Source organism: Dioscorea cayenensis, chromosome 1 (assembly GCF_009730915.1).
Source record: "Dioscorea cayenensis subsp. rotundata cultivar TDr96_F1 chromosome 1, TDr96_F1_v2_PseudoChromosome.rev07_lg8_w22 25.fasta, whole genome shotgun sequence".
Lineage (NCBI taxonomy): Eukaryota > Viridiplantae > Streptophyta > Magnoliopsida > Dioscoreales > Dioscoreaceae > Dioscorea > Dioscorea cayenensis.
Genome location: NC_052471.1, coordinates 2,833,719 through 2,853,866, shown reverse-complemented (window position 1 = coordinate 2,853,866; position 20,148 = coordinate 2,833,719). Strand labels below are relative to the sequence as shown.

At 32.2% G+C, this 20,148-nt stretch overlaps 4 protein-coding genes across 6 annotated transcripts; 1 reads left to right on the top strand and 3 right to left on the bottom strand.

The window, feature by feature from the left end:
- The first annotated feature begins 2,782 nt into the window (after positions 1–2,782).
- LOC120274981 (peroxidase 64-like) lies at positions 2,783–6,157 on the top strand. The gene is made up of 4 exons (XM_039281528.1): positions 2,783–3,048; positions 4,096–4,284; positions 4,398–4,560; positions 5,637–6,157. Exons 1-4 carry the CDS (start codon positions 2,824–2,826, stop codon positions 6,029–6,031), a joined length of 972 nt encoding a protein of 323 aa, XP_039137462.1. The 5' UTR covers positions 2,783–2,823; the 3' UTR covers positions 6,032–6,157.
- A 993-nt stretch (positions 6,158–7,150) lies between these two features.
- LOC120260078 (methyltransferase-like protein 23) lies at positions 7,151–10,441 on the bottom strand. Of its 2 annotated transcripts, XM_039267597.1 has the most exons (8): positions 10,208–10,441; positions 10,023–10,127; positions 9,060–9,146; positions 8,092–8,142; positions 7,917–8,010; positions 7,762–7,846; positions 7,508–7,684; positions 7,151–7,327 (listed from the first exon to the last, which is right to left on the bottom strand). In XM_039267597.1, the coding sequence occupies exons 1-7, from the start codon at positions 10,307–10,309 to the stop codon at positions 7,525–7,527; spliced, it is 684 nt and encodes a 227-aa protein (XP_039123531.1). In that variant the 5' UTR covers positions 10,310–10,441; the 3' UTR covers positions 7,151–7,327; positions 7,508–7,524. The 2 variants fall into 2 exon arrangements, with proteins under 2 accessions (XP_039123531.1, XP_039123481.1); XM_039267547.1 differs by having other exon boundaries at positions 7,151–7,684.
- A 753-nt stretch (positions 10,442–11,194) lies between these two features.
- Positions 11,195–12,477, bottom strand: LOC120280601 (expansin-A11). Its single transcript, XM_039287847.1, has 3 exons — positions 12,261–12,477; positions 11,852–12,173; positions 11,195–11,741 (listed from the first exon to the last, which is right to left on the bottom strand). The coding sequence occupies exons 1-3, from the start codon at positions 12,403–12,405 to the stop codon at positions 11,432–11,434; spliced, it is 777 nt and encodes a 258-aa protein (XP_039143781.1). The 5' UTR covers positions 12,406–12,477; the 3' UTR covers positions 11,195–11,431.
- Positions 12,478–13,663: 1,186 nt separating this feature from the next.
- On the bottom strand, positions 13,664–18,684 carry LOC120278522 (probable 26S proteasome non-ATPase regulatory subunit 3). Of its 2 annotated transcripts, XR_005541879.1 has the most exons (9): positions 18,478–18,684; positions 18,196–18,386; positions 16,389–16,526; positions 16,167–16,303; positions 15,984–16,038; positions 15,794–15,904; positions 14,697–14,936; positions 14,057–14,619; positions 13,664–13,983 (listed from the first exon to the last, which is right to left on the bottom strand). XR_005541879.1 is itself a non-coding variant. In XM_039285551.1 (8 exons), exons 1-8 carry the CDS (start codon positions 18,569–18,571, stop codon positions 14,107–14,109), a joined length of 1,479 nt encoding a protein of 492 aa, XP_039141485.1. In that variant the 5' UTR covers positions 18,572–18,684; the 3' UTR covers positions 13,664–14,106. The 2 variants fall into 2 exon arrangements, 1 of the variants encoding a protein (XP_039141485.1); XM_039285551.1 differs by having other exon boundaries at positions 13,664–14,619.
- Between the last annotated feature and the right edge of the window lie 1,464 nt (positions 18,685–20,148).

Below are 20,148 nucleotides of genomic sequence, written 5' to 3'. Positions count from 1 at the left end.
GTGAGGTTGATGGCTCTCCTAAGGCTAGGAGCCTAGGATGAGGAGGAGCTCTTCCCTCCGGTATGCCTATACCAGGGTGGTGAGTTTATATCCAATGGGTCTACACCCAAGCATGGGAGGACGAGCTCTAGCGTCCAAGAAGTTGAGGTATTTTTGGTATTAAGAAAGTATTAATATTATTAAAATTAAAAAAAATAAAAAAAAAACAAGAGGCTGAATAACATAAAAAACATGAGAAAATTGGGCGTTTATTTGATAGAAATAGTCCGAAGATGAGATGAGAAGGGGGAAAAATGTATTATTTATTATTATTTTTTTTTAAGTGAGAGTAAGTGATATCACTTCATTACTTCTGGTATTTATTTGATAAAAAATAAGAATGAAATATGAGAGTTTTGGTGTTATGGGAAATTCTATGAGTTTAAAAAAAAATTAGATACGATCAAAAATGAATTTTTATCCGGTGGGAGGCAATCATGCCATTTTCCCACTTCCTCAAAATGAATGCCCGAATTTGATTAAAAAAATTTTCAATTTCATTCATATATATATATATATATATATATATAGCTTGAATTTCTCTATATGCTTAAAGTTAAACTTTTTTAATATATATATCATGTGAAAAGATATGGCTGAAGAACAAACGACATGCTTTATTCAATGCTTCCTTTTGAAGAAGCCCAAATTAAAATGGACAACAAAGGTGGCCTTTTGTATTTAATTTCTTCTTCTTCATCATCTTCATAATAATAATAATAATTACAACATCATGCTGGAGTGTGTTAGGACGTCAATCTCAATTTGCAAGTGATTGACAATGCATTGTTGCATAACTAACGAGTTGATGCTATATTTCAAGATTTATAGGGTTTATTTTCAGATAATATATAGTCACATATCTGCTTTGCATTATATGAATATAATTAATTCTATTCATCAATATTATTAATAATTATCAATGTTAATGTTACAAAATAGCAAGGAACTGAATATATATATATATATATATATATATATAGCATGAGGGTGGAAAAATATGATACCTATAGGTCACCAAGAACAGAGGTTTCATTTATTTGGATTATTTCGTTGATGTAAGTATTGCTTAAGTTTAATTTTTCATGAGCTTCTTGATTGAGAAACTAGTCTTGTAACAAGTGTGATTATTCAAAAACGACCACCTAATGCTCGTGGATGACCAAAATAACTTTGATCTAAATTTTATTTTTCATTTTAAGGTTTTGTCATAAATATTTTTGAAAAAAACTTAAAAAGAACGTAAAAGCCTAAGGGAAATCACAATTTTGTTGAAAAAAATTTGATAAAATGACAAAACAATATTAGCCCTCATAGTCATAGTTCCACAACTTAACTATTATATCGGTTTAATCAAATTTATTTGATTTAGTATTATATGTTAGGAATAAATAAGGTTGGTGTACTGGATTATCACACAAGATCAATTCGGAGACACGTTTCCGCTGTCCTTAGAGAGATTTGCGCACCTTATCACAAAGATCTTCTAAAAGGGTTTTACATGGTCTCTCCAAGAATACAACTGAAGAACACGATTTAGTAAAAACGAGTTTTTTCAAAACCTCACTATTTTAGAAGAAAAAGTTGGAAGACCAAATTGTTTTAATACAATGGCTTCTATATCATCAAATGACTTAATTAACTAATATTATAGCCTCCAAAAGACTCTTTTGAAGAGTTACAACTTTTCTCTTAATGAAACCATAAACTCTCAAATGATGCATGTGAAATTCCACATTTTTTAGATCTAATAGTATCATTGAAAAGTTACAATACTTTTTCAAATATATTAATTAATTTAATCACTCAATAGATGCTTTAGAAAAATTTCATCTTTTGAGCTACATTTATTTAATATTAACAATCTATATAATAATATATATTTAAATAGAACTATATTATAATATCTTTTTCAATTAAGATTAGAAGATATCAATCCTAAAAAGTGTTGTGTTTCAATGTGCAAATTTTTTTTTATTTGATTATACAATTTTTTCTGCAACAATTTCTTTGTTTATTTTGGATTGCATTAATATAGTATTAAGAACTAAATTATAAAGAAAGTAAAACAATCTTGATAATTGTAGCATTACAGCAAATAGCACAAGTGGTACTGTGGTACAATGGCAAGACATGTATATATATATATATATATATATATATATATATATATATATATATATATATATATATATATATTGACAGCAGTATTAAAATTGTTTGGAATTGTAGTAACTCTTTGAAAAATTTGATTTGCTGTAAAGTTTCATGATGAAATAAAATAAAATAATGTTTTTTATATGATTTCAACAACATATATTAGTCTTACGTGATAACCAATTTTTTTAAGGAAAAATATGATGTTGATCATACTGACGTACTTTAAACATATTTATTATTATTATTATTATTACTCCAATAATTTTAAGATTAAGTTTTGATCATAACTTGTTTAGTATATATTCTCTTAAAAAAGCTTCCAATGAGAAGGAAACAAAATCCACCAAAAAAAGATAAAAGAAAAAAAGGTGGTAAGTGAAAGGAAGGCTTGAAGAACACTGCTCCACTACATTATTTTAAATAATTAATGTCACCAAACACTTTCAATTAATTAATTAGACTTTTCATCCACTCTTTCTATCAACTCCACATGCATGCCATGCCAATCATCTAATTCCCTTCATTAATTCCTTTCTATATATATATATATATATATATATATAACACCTATGTTCAACTATGATATATCAATGTACTTAGCTTCCACATTAAATATTATTCAATATGGTTGCAATAATATTGCCTTCATTTGCTGCAAGATTAGTCATTCTGTTGTTGTTCTTGTTTAATGGTTTTCATTTGGGGTATGGTTTGAGCTCAGATTACTACTCAAAGACATGCCCTAATTTTGAGGAAGTTGTGACAAATGCAGTGAAGAAAGCCATGGGCAATGATCAGACTGTTCCTGCAGCACTGCTCAGAATGCACTTCCATGACTGCTTCATTAGGGTTAGGGTTTCATATTCTCTCTCTCTCTCTCTCTCTCTCACACACACACACACACTGATTTTGTTAAAATATATTTTTAGTTTTTTAAATCTTAAGAGAAAATTGGTTGCATAGCCAACGACCTCTTAGCTTATGAGTCCACGCTGCCGCATGGTGAGGATATATGTCTTATTCATATTTATTAAAAAGAGTTGTATAATTATTACTCTATAATTATTAATATATGTATATTTTAAAACCACTTATATGCCTTCATAAAACATTTCTATTTATAAACCTTAAAAACTCAACTTTAAAATCTTGTGAAAAGAAATATTTATCATTGACTTATATATTATTTTTTTAATGATTATTTTTAGCTGATTTCTAGTCAGATTGTATGTAAAGTTATAAACTAATATGATACAAGGTTTTGCAACAGTTAATATGCATTTATGAAAATTTTATTTACTTATACAACCCTCACAAAATACTTATATTTTTTTTTTATAGACTTCTAAATAAAAACTACCTTTAATTTCTGCATTATGTTTCTCTTTTATAAATGAATGAGAAGATGAGATCATACGCACAATATTTTTTTACAAATGTATAAAACATGGCAACATAAAGCAAAACCGAAGATCAATGGATTTAGTTTAAATGATAGAGGCTTGAATAGTCTAAGTAAATAGTTTCAAATTCAAATTTTTATGTATGTAAAGACGCATGTTGGGAGAGTATTTATCTATTATAAAATTTTCAATACTTCATTCATATATATTGATAATGTAGATAAATCATTACACACATTATATTTATATCTTAATCATGCATTGAAAGAGAGTTGAAACTTGATCTCTTGCACTAGAGTCAAATATCTTATTGCTTGGTCATTGCGATGATAACTATATATACAATCTTTTCTATATATATATATATATATATATATATATATATATTTAATTTTAAAATTTTGATATTATAACAAATATATATATATATATATATATATATATGATTATAATTATTGTTTTGTATATTTATATATTTATATATTATTGGAAGGGATGTGATGGGTCAGTGCTATTGAGATCAAGTGGGAATAACACAGCAGAAAAAGATGGACCCCCAAACATATCATTGCATGCATTCTATGTCATTGACCATGCAAAGTCTGCAGTTGAAAAGTTGTGTCCTGGTGTGGTTTCATGTGCTGATATTTTAGCCTTAGCTGCCAGAGATGCTGTCTCCCTTGTAAGTCTTTACTCTTCTTAATTAATAACTCTATAAAATTTTTATTTTTATTTTTATTTTTAATTTTAATTAATTAATAGTTTGCTTTTTAATATATATATATATATATATAGTCAGGTGGTCCCAGATGGGAGGTTCCAAAAGGAAGGAAGGATGGGAGGATATCAAAAGCAATTGATACAAGACAACTACCAGCCCCCACTTTCAACTTCTCCCAATTGAAACAGAGCTTCTCACAAAGAGGCCTTTCCATTCAAGACCTAGTTGCACTTTCAGGTAACTTTTTTTAAAAATATTTTTACTGTATTAATGTGAAATCATTGGATTAAAATCCTACTGTTGATAAAAAGATGTTTTTAGATGACCGATTCCTATATATATATATATATATATATGACAATATATTTTTTGGAGATGTCCCAGAAAATAAATCTAAAGATGTTCCCACAGCAGCCGTTCACCTATTTAACGGTTACTGTTTCATTACTAATTATGGAGATGGGGTTAGTAATGCTAACCCCACCTTCAGGGTTATATTTATAATAAAACAACAACCGTTAGATGATGATCTAACGGTTGTTGTAAAACGTCCCTAGATTACCGATCCTGTGTGTGTCTCTCTCTCTCTATTTTGCTTGCATGGCATTGTTAAAATAGGTTATTGCTAATACACCACTGAAAAAATTAGTTGTTTATGTATTTTTTAACCAAAAATCAACTAAAAATTTTTAATTAAAAAAATACTATTTATGTCTTCTCTTTGTGCATCTTAGAAAAAAATAAATAAATAAAATAAAAATTGTGTTAAATGTTATTTTGTAAAATTTACAAGTTGATTTTTCTACTATGGAGTTATACAAAAAATATATATAAAGGTGTTTTATATGATTTTATAAAGACATGTTAGTAAATTATGCATTTTTTTTATGAAGGTTTGTTTATTTATTTGTTTGTTTGTTTTTATATATTATTTTATCTACATTTGATCTCTCATTATCAATTTTTACATACAAGTAATCTTTTTTGTCACTTTTATTTAATATTGATGCATAAAGCTATCAAAATAAGCCTAACTCATTTTTTGAACTTTAATGATGCATGCATATTCATGGGACATATTATTACTATATAATTATTCAAATTGAACCACCATAATAACAATAATAATAACTAGTTGTTTGACAGTTAAATTAATATCATTTGTTTTAGTCCAACAATTAATTTAATAACTTGAATAGACATCAAAAGTGTTCAATTTTCAAATTTTCTTTTACTTTAAATTTCATTAGTTAATTAATATAATAAAATTTATTAACACAAATATATCTAATAAATAAAACTAAATTTCACAGGTGGTCACACACTGGGCTTCTCCCACTGCTCTTCATTCCAAAACAGAATCCACAACTTCAACACATTGAATGATGTGGACCCATCAATGAACCCAACTTTTGCAAACAGGCTAAGAAATGTGTGTCCACTGCACAACAAGGTCAAGAATGCAGGCTCAACAATGGATTCAACTCCAACCCTTTTTGACAACACTTATTACAAAATGGCCCTCCAAGGCCAAAGTTTATTTTCATCAGACCAAGCTCTTCTCACTGATCACAAGGCCAAAAATCTTGTCATTAAGTTTGCTAATTCTCATGATGAGTTTTATCAAGCATTTGTTAAGGCTATGATCAAGATGAGTAGTTTGAATGGTGGCCAAGAAGTTAGGTTGGATTGTAAGGTTGTTAATTAGATGAATTTATTCATGAGGGGTTTATGGTAATTTAGCATTAAGTTAATTTTATCTGTTTTTGTGTGATCATTTTCATGTTTATGTGGATCAAGGAATAAGAGAATTTGTGAGTTTGATTTATTGCAAGTTTGTGTACTTCTGTCTTGTAGTAATTATGAGAATTAATAATAATTTTATTTGGTTGATAATTAGTGATTGATTATTCAATTTGTTTGACTTCCAAAACTTACTATTTATTCTTATATTCTTTGTGAAATACGTCAGAGGGTATGTTCAAAATTTATCTTCATAAATTCTGAGACATAGTATATATATACGAGGATGCGTCTTTTATGCATGTCCTCAGAATTAAAATCTACATTGGATTGTAATCTAACGATTGATACACTTCAGCTGTATAGTATTACTGTGTTTATAAATAGTAATACAGTAAAAAAAAATTAAATGCAAAATACCAACTGCGGAGTCGATGTTTTCTCTCTATATATAATCTACGAACATTTAATGATATCTTTAAAATCATAATCTAACATTTATTATTTATAAAGATGATGTACAAAATTACTATTAATAAATAGATTATAATTCTTAAATAATGCGACCTCATATATATATAATGAATATATATAATCACTAACAAGAAATGCAAGTAGGGGTGTAAATGATACACCTCTACTCGCAAGCTACTCGGACTCGACTAGGTGAAAACTCGAACTCGGCTCAATCACAGTCGAGCCGAGCTCGAGTAGCTCGAGTAATCGAGCTAGCCGAATTCGAGTATTATGATACTTGGCTCGAATGCTCGCGAGCCTAATCGAGCATGTATGTACATATATAATATTAGATTTATTTGATAAAAATCAAGGGACAACTTTCGAGCTCGAGTCGAGCATAATGTTTATGGTTATTTTCAGCTTTTTCGAGCTTAATCGAGCGAGCTCGAGTAGCTCGATTTGTGTACCGAATCGAGCTCGAGCTATAAAATAAATACTCGATCGCGCTCAAGCCTAGTATTGAGTACCGAATTTTCAGTCGAGCTCGAGCTCGCTACTGCTCGGCTCAAACTCGATTGATTACACCCCTAAGTGCAAGTACCAAAAAAAAACCACAAAATTGTAATACCATATCAGACTCACTGATTCATGGATATAATTGTACATTTGCTAACAGAATCACATTGATACAGAACCAATTTGCTGAAAAAAAAAATTCTGGATATTGTTTTACAGTTCTTGTAGTCAAGAGAACGACGAACAAAACGTGAACCAATTCACCGAGCTGGTGAACACCACATTGCTGCCAAAGGAAATAAAAACAATGGCCGACAAAGCAATAAGAACTAGCATTGACACACAAGAATTCCTCGTGCCGTACCAAAACCAAGAGCATAAACAAATCATCTGCATTGCAACTGCATCTGTTGCAGATCGATAATTGTTAAGGGAATTGGAAAGTTTGGATGCTAGATGCACAAACCTGATGGTAAATAAGTGTTACAATTTGGTTTGTTGGTCATTTAGCATAATTTCGACAAGTTGAATGTTTCCCTGCAAGGATGACACCTTTACTTGTGGCACAAAAGAGAAACCATCGATGAGTTTTGAGCATCGGAGTCCCCATTTTGCCATTAAGAACTCAATGAGATGATGGCCGCTGGTGAGAAAATAGCAAATTAGAAGAAGAGCTTGTTCTCAAAATAATGTTTGATTTGAAACTATAAGATGGAAGACCTTCGGTTGTGATAAGTTGTAATGAATACTGATCCGGGAGAGTTTTGCAAAAGAAAAGTGACCGTCGCGAAGAGATCATCAAAATCTTCATTAGCAAATCATAGGATTAGTCAAATTAACAATATAAATTTGAAAGTTTTTTCCTCTTCACTCACCGGTATTCTCGTATAATACATCAGCGCCGAGGATAACTTGAGGATGCAAATCAAAAAGAGGCGCACCCCATTCTCCCCAAGCAAGACCTAGTATCTACAATTTCAAGAAAAATGTTATAACACTGAGCAAGAGGACACTCTTCTCGATGAAACCTATTAAATTGATGGAAGTTACTCTACAGTCGAGCTTATTCAGTTTGCATATCTTTTCCATGTTCTCCAGCACCTGCAAGCCAAAACATCAGAACCCAAGAATTCACGCGATAAAATAAGAAAAAAGAAAAATATAAATATTCACATGCATATAGAGAAATCATAAAATGCACAAAAAGTGCAAGTGGTTAGGAACATTATTATATATTGAATTGATTGATGATCATACCTGCAGTCATTTATTTTCAAGCAAATTAATAGATGTGCCTATCAAATTACTTTCAGGACATCTATATTCCAAACCATAAATGTAAATGTTAAGAGTATGGTAAACCTGAATCCTGTTTGGCCCAGTCGAAAGATCGCGGAGTGACATATATGGTGCGACTTTGATTATGAGAATTTTTTAGGGAACCGTGGTATGCAGAGACAAAGTACCCACGGCATGGACCTTATTATTCATCATTTTCCACATACATATAAATAACTTTACTTTTAGGGTTTCAGGAGTTCGTTTTGAGTAGCTAACCTAAAAAAACATCTCCTTTGAACTCAGTTTTCGGTATAATGAATTTTCTCTCCTTTGCCCGTGGTTTTTACAGCATGATGTAATTGGAATTATTGATTGTGACAAATGAAAAATATGATCATCAATCATTCATTCTCAAAAGTAAACTTTTGATATCACAAATACGGTTAATATGATTATCAAGCTTGCACCTTGAAAATTCCAGATAATCATTTGCTATGCCAAGTTGGAGAGAGAGAGAGAGAGAGAGAGAGAGAGAGAAAGAAGCCATTAATACGGTAAATTTAGTCAGCCTTTACAGAGACCAGTTTCACTTTTTATCCATTATTGACCAAACTATATTAGCAGGTTAGAATCATAAGACTACAAAGTAAAAATCATCTATTGAATTTGCAGATAAATGATCCTCTAGTGCATTGTCTTCAAGAATTAACAAATTTTAGAATTAAATCAAATCACACCTCAATCCTATGTGAGTTGTCTGTCAGTATAACATTTGCTCCAACTTTTGCAGCTACCAATCCAGGCAAAGAAGTCCCAGCTCCCAGCTGTCCAAATAAAGTGAAAATACGAGCACCTAATCAACAAGCTAAAAGAGAGCTTCTATACCAAAATAATGTAATAAATCACACATAATAGAATTGTCCTGATTCACATATTTATAATTTTGCTTATATATGTGGTTAAAAAAAAGACAGTGATAAAAAAGCAATTCTTATTTAGCTGTAATCAGATACAAATTGAGAAATACTATGAGAATAAAAAAGATAAGAAGAACCTGATGTTTCCTAAACACTATTATTTAAAACCAAGCATGAAGGACTCTAGTGATTCTTGATTCATCAGATTTACATTTTTCCACTAAAAGAAACTATTCACCCATAAGATATGTGGTACAGAAAAACAATATGGAAGTAAAAAATATATATATATATATATATAAATTAATTTCTTATCCAGTTGTATCATAATGCTCTTCCAGGAAAGCAAGAAAAGCAGAACCAGATGAATAATTAGAACTAAAACCCAAACTACAAGGAGCATGCTTTCAGTGAAATGGATTCAAAAGGACGAATAATTAGAACTAAAAACCAATATACAAGAAGCATGCTTTCAGTGAAACAGGTTCAAACGGATGAATAATTTGAACTAAATCAAGCACATTAACCACAATGACAGCACCAAAATACAGTTTTTAGTTGCCAAACATACTCTGCAAAAATCACAAATAAATTAAAAATTGATTAATAGTTACAATTACGAACTAAAAAAACAACTCAAGGTATTCAATCAAGAACTGCAACTACTCATCAAGAATACAGTCTTGGTTGCCAAACAAACTCATCAAGAATGAAAAATAGATTGAAATGGTTGAATTAATCACAACTATGAGCTAAAAAACCAACAAGGATTGAATCAAGCACCTCAACCACAGAGACACCAGAAAAACGCAGTCTTTGTTGCCAGACATACTCAGCAAGAATGACACTGCAAGGCCAGACATACAATCCATAATCCTCTTGCATGATCTACACAACGAAAAGCATAACAATGAAGATCATTCAGAAGACAAAAACATTAGAGCAAAAAGTTAAACGGATCATATTGCCTCAATGATGTCGATGTAGAAAGAGTGATTATCTTCTGATGATTCACCCCCAAAGTAGTGGCGCGAGACGGTGCTCATCTGAGCTTTAGGCATGCTCGCCATTGCTCTCGACGATCGAGGATTGCCAAGGTTTTCAGTTTTGGGGGAAAAGATGGAATTTTGATGATAAATTCTGAGATTTTAGGGTTGAAACTTATGGATCAACTATTCACAAGTGAGGATTTTGTGCTAGGGTTTTACATAGCTTGGTTTGATAATTTTTTTTACAATTTTAGTATTTACTCAAAATAAGTGATTTTTCAAAAATAATAATAATAATAATAATAATAATAATAATTTTTATTTTGACAAAGTTGACAAGCCAATCATGGAGTGTAAAACGAAGACATGAACCAGAAAGTAAATTCTAATCTAAGAGGTTGGAACTTGAGACCACTTAAACACAAGTACAGTAAATTATTTATTTATTTATTTTTCAAAAAAAAATTATCAGTAAATTAACCTACGGTTCTTAATAATAAAAATTTCCCCAAAAAAATATTGTAGCTCTCTCTCTCTTTTTTTTTTTTTAATAAATATCTTTGTATTTATTCTTACCCTATTTAATATATTCTAGATATTAAATCTAAATATCAATGCTTTGAATTAACCTTAAACAACATTTTTTTTTAAAGTTTACTATAATATTGAATATTAGTTTTTTTTGGTAAATATAAACAAATCACTGTATTATCAAAAAAAAATAAAAATAGTTACATAAAACCCTGATGTAGAATACTTGGATCATAATTAAAAAAAATATATAAAAATATGCTCTTAATCTATATGAGTGAAATAAGCATGACTATGTTGAGGTGAAATTTTACATTTTGATATAGCATAAATATTGAATATATAGACAAACAAAGAAGCTAATTGATCAATATTCAAGTAATACAAAGGATTGATTAAACCAAAGTAAACGACATACAATATCGATTTGCCAACACTTTTTTATTTCTTAAATAAAAGTCAACAACAATAATAATATTCATCTCCTCAACAAGATTTACAAACCATCTTAGACTAAAAACAAACTTATCACAAATCACTTAAAAAGACTTAAAATGGTCTGGCGGGCAGCTCAACCAATTTAGTAAGCAAGCCTCTGCCATCTAAAGCAATCTTGTTTAATGATTTTTTTTTAATTTTCATTAAATATAATTAATGAAAATTATAACTCAATTATGAGAACTGTAAAGTGCTTGAAAATGTTTGTCCAAACCCCCAATTTGATGGAACTACGTCGTTGAACACAAGTACTTGACTATCAGTGGTTGTTACTTTGAAAGAAAGTGATTGGCCATTCAAGTAAGCATTTGATTGCCAATTTGCACCCCAATTTCTGGACATAGTCATCCAATCAGTTTTCGACCCTTTGATCGACATCGACGCGATCGAACCACTTCCTCCGACATTGCTTATGAGTACTAATTCGAAGTAATCGCGTCCGTTTACGGTGAATTTCACACCACCTCGCTTTTTACACGGAACTCTAAAAATATATAAAAATATACAAAAATAACAAACCGTTAGTCACAATTATATATATATATATATATATTTACTTAACTAATGTGAAAAGAAAATGAAAAAAAATTGAACCTTTGGTACAAGACGGGCACGATGCCCCCACGGTAAATTCCGATCTTCTCCCAAGCTGGTTGAGCCATGTCAAAATGCTGGCGCGGCGGATTGCACCAACCGCCGTCATCATTAGGGAGAGCATAGTTCGGAGGGCAAAAGTTTGTGGCAGTGATGGTGACCGAAACACCTTTGATGCACCATTGAGAGTCGGACTTGTAGTCGCATATGATCTTATAGCATTGCCCGCACGATGCTCCGTCATTAAATAACGCCGTACTTAGAGCTGCAGTTCTAGTACCGTACCCGGTCGAGTACAAGTTACCATAACCACAAGCTCCGCCTGAAAAATACGATCCACTGAGATCCAGCTCCGCGTTTAAATTGAAATACTATAAAAAATAATAATGAAAATATAGAAATTAATTACCCATGGTTCCGGAGGCATCACTGCCACCATAAAATGTTGCGGTGGCTTTTGTCCATCCAGAAGGAGCAAAACACTCAACATTGATTGATAAGTAGGAAAGCATAAGCAAGATTGAAGAGAAGAAGGAAAAGAAAGCAAGATCCATGGCTATGAATTTGTGAAAAGAAAGGGAAGGGGAAGGAGAGGTTTAAATAGGAAAAGAATTGAAGAGCATGTGATTGATGGTTGAAACCAAACTCAATAAGGTAAGGGTTTTTAATTATAAAAGTTTGGTGATAATATTCTTGCATGCATTGATAGAGTGAGAAGTTTAAGTCTTGGCTCTTATCTCTTAATGATCAAGTGCTGTGGAGATCTCAAGTGGGAATTATTAATGAGAATAAAATTATTAATAAATTATATTAAAAAGGTATAGTGAGGATGGTTCATGGTGGTGGATGGAGGTTTTGTCAGAGAAGATGATTAATGAAATGATAGGCTCTCACATGGTCACGTTTCAATAACAGAGTTGCACATGGTTTTCCTCATCTCATGTTTTGTTTGGTAGTGAGAGCTGTTTTCAATCTTTTTTATTTTTTAATTTTAATTTTTTTTTTGTTAGTTTGTGAAGTTATTAGTTATTTAAAGCTGTTTATTTATTTTAATTAATTATTGAGTGGGAGTTTACAGGAAAAAAGAAATTAAACCAAGTTTGTTTGGAACAAAACTTCCATTGCTTGTTTACAGGGAGAAATTATGAGTATGTTATATTAACTTTGATTTACAATATGTTATAATGATTTTTGGGTTGAGTATAAATAAAAACATAAAAAAGAAGCAAAGGTATTTTTGTTATTTTAGTATAAAATATAAAATAACAAAAATAATTATAAAAATATATTTAATTAATGAAACAAAGTCTAAAACATTGGGCACAAAATGATTACTTTTATCAGAAGGCATGAGAATCAAATTTGCTTAAAAATTTAATGGAAATTCATGAACCAAATATGAGCATCTTAGTGCCCATGCCCCCCACAAAAAAATAAAATAAAATAAAGAATAGCATCATTTTTCTTTACATTTGCTTATACCAATAGAATTTCATTTTCTTTTTTTATTTATTTCTTTTGAAGTCTGATAAGTGAAGCCAGTCTTTGTTTAGGTTTCAATCAATGTATTAGTTGAGTTAATATACACATTGACTTGCTCTTATAAATATAAAATTGAAATAAAATAACACCATTCAAAAAATGTGAAGAAAATTATCTTATAATTTAGAGAGCATCTAATTGCATTCATACATCCCTCCACTTTTGCTCTGAGATTCAAACCCTGATCATTAATAAATGCAGATGCTTTATCAAGAGAATAAATAATGAGTGTACGAAAGAAATAAAGGTCAAGAATTTGTACAATAAAAGTGAAGCATAACAGCATATGATTACATTAAAAGACACAACTTAGGTAAAAGATAGAATATAAAATGTTCATTCAACTTGGAGTACAATTAAAGGACCTGATAATAAGATCTAGAATGATGGGCAATTGTTTTGACTCATGGAAATAACCAAACTGGAAATTACGCATTGATGGATGATAGATTTAATTTGATCGAGGTCAAATCCTAAAAATGTCAACACAAAAGTCCCAAGATTAATAGGGATTCTGCAAGCACATGGGATATGTAGGAAAAAAACAGGCGACGAGGTCAAACGGTGATTCATCGGGTTGTATCAAATGCCTGTAAAGTCAAGTTCATTCAAATGTATGAGAAAGCTTACAGTTAACAAAGGCTTCCATGTGTGATTGTTCACCTTGAAATGCAGGTCTGTTCTCGTGATCGAGCGAATTATAGATTAAAAAGTTAAAACTCATCATCGTCATCCTCTGCAATATGTTGTGCAAGCTCTTGCTCTTGCTGCTGCCTCTCCCGTCTCTTTTCATCACTTTCTTTTTCATTGTGGGAGTTCGGGGGGAATCTTAGAGCTCTGACTGCTTCATTATGCATGTTCAAGCAAAAGGCGATCCTCGAATTGAAGGCAAACTGGGGCTCATTTGTGGAGTATACATCGCCTGTTTCTTTGGATACCATCCATCCATTGGCATGATCAATTGTGGCATCAATTGCACCATCTCGGATAGCCTTTGCCACGATGCTCTCAGCATCTGCCACGGGATTATCAGAGTTCAATCTCAATTTTCTAGCCACATCAGCCAGAGATATGCGTGAATAGGATATGCTAATGTTGCGAAGGCCGGTTCTTATCACATTGTGGCGAAGTCTAACAATCAGATTGTGTGTTCTATCTGAACCAAAGGTACTTGAGAACTTCTCTGCAACAGTCCTAAACAACTCTAGATCCCCGATTCGCACAGCCTGAAATCAGGAAGAAAGGGACAATAAAAGAAAAGAATGGAATGCACGGAAATTGAGTTAAGTGCACAGTATCTTACGTTAGTAAGCTCAAAATAGGGTATCAATGCCTTCTTCATGCCTTTCTGCATGAAGACTGTTCTCTCTGGGATTTCCCCAAGAAGCAAGCGAACTATTACGGCCCATTTGTTGCATTGAATTCGGAAGCCTTGGGCTGCAACAGGTGCCTTTCTTGCAGCTTGCAAAAGGCTCTCTTTGGCATCTGTGTATTCCAACTGAATAGTCCTAATCTTCCCCAGGTAAAACAGGTATCTGCAAAACTGAAAAGGCAAAATTATAAGGTTATCATCCTAGAGACCAATTACAGAGGGCCAAAGCACAAGACAAAGGCATTATATTATAGTAAGGCAAAGCATAAACTTGAAAAACCTCAATCCAATTTAGGGACTTCATAATATTTGAAAATTCATATGACACATGGGACGGTAGAGGTAACGATAACTACAGATACTACTATGGGGGTAAAAATAATAACAGGTACTTCTATGGGAGACTTCAAACTGCTCCACTATGGGCATTTTGTTCAAGATGAGAGATGAAGTGTGAACATTAGCATAATTTTATCGTTGTCTAGGCAGTTAAAGAAAAACAAGACTATGCATGCATAATGCCAAAACTGTCTTGTATGAACCCAAATAACATTATATTGCATCTAGATTGGGGAACATCTTTCATAAAATCAAGTATGGATTTGTTGGTATGAGAATTAAACCTTTCCAAAAGGCCTTCCAATGAAAGATACAGTGGCACAAGCTACACCATTGCCCTTTTAATGAATGGGTGATAATTAAGCCTAGTAGAATAAGATAAGCCTCACTATGGTAGAAAGCATAACATCCAAAGAAGAGATAGGTTGGGTTATGAAAAATATCTTGCCTGCTAGTTTTATATTGCATCTAAATTGGGGATCTTTCATAAAATCAAGTATGGATTTATTGGTATGAGAATTAAACCTTCCCAAAATGCCTTCCAATGAAAGATACAGTGGCACAAGCTACACCATTGCCCTTTTAATGAATGGGTTATAATTAAGCCTAGTAGGGTAAGATATGCCTCACGATGGTAGAAAGCATAACATCCAAAGAAGAGATAGGTTGAGTTATGAAAAATATCTTGCCTGCTGGTTTGAGTGAGCCTCAAAACGTGGTGCTTTCGACCTCAGTTTTTCTGCTTGGTCATACAAGTTATAATGGAGGTAATTCCGAAGCAACAGGTTGAGCAGGGTTTCCTACATATCATGATGAACATCAGAAGTAAGTGCCAAAGTCATCAAGATACCATACAGAGTTTCCTGTTGAATAACATACCTGACCCAACTCATCACGCCGTAGGGTAGCCATACGATGTAGGGCAAGGAGGTCCCTGACAAAGCAAGAATTAGGAGTAGAAGCTAAAGCTATTTGATAGTGAAACCGAGAACAGTATTTATATACACCATATAAGTGCGGCTGTCAGGGAGTAGATCTGCTTTAAATTAGACATGAACTCACCCACGGATTTCAGCAAGATTATTTGTAAGTTCATAGCTGTATGAATAATAGAAATAAAGCCTAGACGCCAAAACATCAACAGTTCTTCTGTTCATGTGCTTGAGACGGGCAACACTTGCAGAAGAACAAGCTTTAGCCTGGGAAATAAAGACATGGGTTAAAAATGGACTTCCAAGGCTCAGAAAAGAAAGCAAAGTAGATTATAATCTCCAACATAATTACCTCCTCGTATTTCTTTTGGTCAATAAGAAATATCAGCACAAGCAAGTAGCAATATATTTCAAGTTCAGGTACAGGATGCTTAACAGGAACTTGAGTTGCTGAAGTTGCTGTGTCCACATCCATATCATTCTCAACTTCCTAAATCAACATAAACAGACATTTAAAATATGTTAGTGACATTAATTATGTCAAATATATTTTACAGCCCATTTGGATTTCTCCCAGTTACTACATAGAACTCTGGATTAGTTTGTAGAAAGAATATGAACCATTTGAATTAGGAAAACTTCTCCCACCAATAGAAACTAGTAAGTTAACATCTTCCGCTCATGTTAATTTATTTATCATAATATTTGACAAGAAGATTTAGAAATGCCAAAATAAGAGGTCCAAATCCAATGTCTTTTACTGGATTTTCATTACAGGTACACATGAAAGTAAAGTATGCAACTTTGGGGATTAGAAAGATGGAACAAGAGAGTCTGCAATCCCCAGTGCACCTTATACCTCTACAACTCAAGTAAATTGTTTGGAATGCCTTTTCCCTAATGAAATATCTGGCTGAAAACACACTCAAGAGTAGTTTATAAAATTGTCTCCATCAATTTTCCTACGAAATTGCATCAACCGACAATTACCACAAAACACACACACACACACGCAAAGGTTATTGAAGAATAATATATTTATTTGCAAAAAGATAGCATAAAAAGAGATACACTGGCTTCTATTGCTCTATGGAAGTGAATTCCACATGCAGGTTACGAATCTTATAAAGCTTACTTTGATGGTCCAAAGGGTGAAGCCAGATATCCAACAGATTCAGATGAGAAGTACATAAAACAAATGGAGAAAATTTCAAATAAGGCAAGACGACTAGAAAAAAAATCAAGGTTACTTATTCTCGTAATCGTCTACTTCATAACAAGAATCACAATATTTTATCATTGGTGTTTTGATATCTTACAACTTTGGCCTGGGAAATTTAATTAAGTACCTCTAAATTATTAAATTGATGTTATAACATATTCACTTATATGATTTTATCTAAGTGAATAAACTCAACTTAAGTTGATTTCCACAACCGATGCCCTCAAAAATGATAGTAAAGTACATCAGGACAAAATCATGTCCAGCTAGCATAAAAGAAACACTCAAAGGATGAAAAGTTGAAAACAGGCCAAACCACAGCCAACATCTAGTCCCAGTTAACCAATGAAATGGAGGAAAAAGGCCTAATCACTAATTTAATCAAAATTTTAACCATAAGACCTCAATAGAAATGCAAGCAAACAAACAGATCCTAAGACTGTTTATAAAATGCAGTACAATTCAAATATTAATCCTGACATACAAAGGTCATATTTCAGAATTCTCAATAAATCTCCTGCATGCCTATGCATCACAAAAGATGGCAGCAACCCAACCAATCCATTTGTCAATTAAAGCTTCGTCAATTTGTTTTCAACATCATAAGCCAATCCCAGGAAAAAAAATCTTCATCAAATGAAACAGGATCATACCATCCTACATCCATTCCACTTATGATTAACACTAGTAAAAACAAAATCCCTAACCACTATAGCATCCAGGATCTGGCCATATTTCAACCAGATATTCACTTTCAGACAATAAACACTCGGCAATTAAAAATAACAGCATCACCAAAATAAATTTAAAAAAACAATTTAAAAAACTAACATTTTTAAAGCAATTACTACCAAGCATTGCAATTTAGAATCATAAAAATCCATCCAGATTTAAATCGCTATAATCCAATGCGAAAAAGAGGCAGGGGGAGTGGCACCTCAGGGAGATAGGACAAAAGCCTGGAATGAGCCTCCGATCCAACTGGAAGGGCAGAGCAAATGAAAGCGGCCACCACCGGAGATCGGAGTTTTCGTCGCAGTATGATAGTAAGCCGCACAGCGCGCACGATCCGGCGCGCCTCCTTGAGATACGCCCCGCTCTCGATCAGCGACGCAATCTCCTTCAAATCTGAGAAACAAATACCAAAACCCAAAATTCATCAAAAAAAAAAAATCTAAAAACCAAACAAACAAACAAATGCAAGATCGAGGATTCATACGCTGAAGGATGGAGGGCGACGGTGGAGATTGCTGCTGCTGCGACGGCGGCGTTGGCGGCGGAGGAGCCTCGTTCATCTCCACGTCCGGCGTCATCTCGGGCTTCTCGTCGTCGATGAACTTCGGAGAAGAATTCGAGGCTTGAAGGTGAAGAAGAGGTAGGGTTTGGCTTGTTTTGCAAGAAAAGAACCGCTAGTTCTTTGTCGTGCTCGATCTCAGCCCTTCAGATGATGAACTTTAAGATTCGAGAATATGATAATCTGAGGTCAATGTGATGGAGATCATTGCCTCCGGAGTAGAACTTTGTAAGATCAAATGGACGGTGTGCGGCTGACGATGAGACAGAAACTGGCCGTTGGATGATTAGAGGCAACACACATTCCTTGATTTATGTTTTTTTTTCTAATATATACATATTATATCAAAAATATATATATATATATATATATATATATATATATATACGAGATTCATATCTAGGGATGGCAATAGGGCGGGGGCGGGACACGCCTCTACCATCCCCACCGTGGATGGCAATGGAGCTGGATGGGGCAGGGCACACATTTACCATCTCCGCCCTGCCCCACCCGGCTCATAATTACAAATAAGTAACTAAAATTCTTAAAAATATTTTTAAAATAATTTTTTTTATAAAACATATGTTTATAAAAACAAACTCATAAGAAATTTATTGAAATTTAAAAAAAAATCAGTTTTTTCCATCTAGATTCATGTCCAAATAACTCACATTTTTTTTTTAATATTGATTTACACATAGACATAGGTACAACACAAGGAGTACAACACAATACAAGTGCTTGAGTACAGTATAAATACTTGTATTGTTCTTTGTTTGATATTTAGTTATATCACTAAAAAAATTATACTATTTTTTGTTTGATTTAAATCAGTACTGTACTAAAAATTGTAAAATTACTATAAAACCTTTTGTATAATTTTTTGTTGTTTGGGAAAAAAATTCACATGACAAAATATTTAAATTTTTTTTTCTTATTTTAAATAATCACCACTTAATTTTCTTATAATTTGTAAAATTATTAGGGCATAATTATATTTTTTTAATTCCTAAAATACATTAATTAATAATTTTTTACCAAATATATTTTTTATTTCCAAAATTTTTTTATTAAATTGTGCGCATGTGTTGTAATTTTTAATTTTAATTAGGGCCAAAACTGTTTTTTAGTTGTGTTGTAGCACTGTAGCTTTAGTAAAATAATTTTTACCAACTTTATATTGTACTCAACTAACTTTTTGTGTTATACTCCAACTCCATTTGTAAATCAAACAAGGGACATGAGAGTTTGTGTTAAATTACCCCTCATTTTCTCACGTATCAAGCACACCATATATAACCATCCACTTCTAACACACTTCTGTCCGTAAATAACTACTGGTTAACCAAGTGATTGTTACAAAATTGTTACAAATCAGTGCCAAAACACTGTAACAATAACTATAACTACTGGTTAACCACTGTAATTAATGCATCTCCACTATAACTAATGCATCTTCTGCTTATACCTGATTGCGCTTGTCACTTCCAAAATAATATAAAAAAAAAAAATACTTGTCCATAGTAATTTAACAAATTTTTTAAAATTAAAAACATAAAAAAAAAACACATTTCTCTCGTTTACTTCTGAATAAGA

Bases quoted from the DNA above. Each gene is read 5' to 3' on its own strand.
- LOC120274981 (XM_039281528.1), top strand. From the start codon at position 2,824: ATGGTTGCAATAATATTGCCTTCATTTGCTGCAAGATTAGTCATTCTG. The intron at 4,285-4,397 runs GTAAGTCTTTAC...ATATATATATAG, and splicing joins CCAGAGATGCTGTCTCCCTT to TCAGGTGGTCCCAGATGGGA. The intron at 4,561-5,636 runs GTAACTTTTTTT...TAAATTTCACAG, and splicing joins AGACCTAGTTGCACTTTCAG to GTGGTCACACACTGGGCTTC.
- LOC120260078 (XM_039267547.1), bottom strand. From the start codon at position 10,309: ATGGCGAGCATGCCTAAAGCTCAGATGAGCACCGTCTCGCGCCACTAC. The intron at 9,147-10,022 runs GTGCTTGATTCA...TTATTTGGACAG, and splicing joins CTGGTGTCTCTGTGGTTGAG to CTGGGAGCTGGGACTTCTTT. The intron at 7,685-7,761 runs GTCTTCCATCTT...TTTTCTCACCAG, and splicing joins ACAACTTATCACAACCGAAG to CGGCCATCATCTCATTGAGT.
- LOC120280601 (XM_039287847.1), bottom strand. From the start codon at position 12,405: ATGGATCTTGCTTTCTTTTCCTTCTTCTCTTCAATCTTGCTTATGCTT. The intron at 12,174-12,260 runs GTAATTAATTTC...CGTATTTTTCAG, and splicing joins TGATGCCTCCGGAACCATGG to GCGGAGCTTGTGGTTATGGT. The intron at 11,742-11,851 runs GTTCAATTTTTT...ATATATTTTTAG, and splicing joins GTGCCCGTCTTGTACCAAAG to AGTTCCGTGTAAAAAGCGAG.
- LOC120278522 (XM_039285551.1), bottom strand. From the start codon at position 18,571: ATGACGCCGGACGTGGAGATGAACGAGGCTCCTCCGCCGCCAACGCCG. The intron at 18,387-18,477 runs GTATGAATCCTC...TTTGTTTCTCAG, and splicing joins GTCGCCCTCCATCCTTCAGC to ATTTGAAGGAGATTGCGTCG. The intron at 14,620-14,696 runs GTAAGATACTGT...TCCTGATTTCAG, and splicing joins CCTATTTTGAGCTTACTAAC to GCTGTGCGAATCGGGGATCT.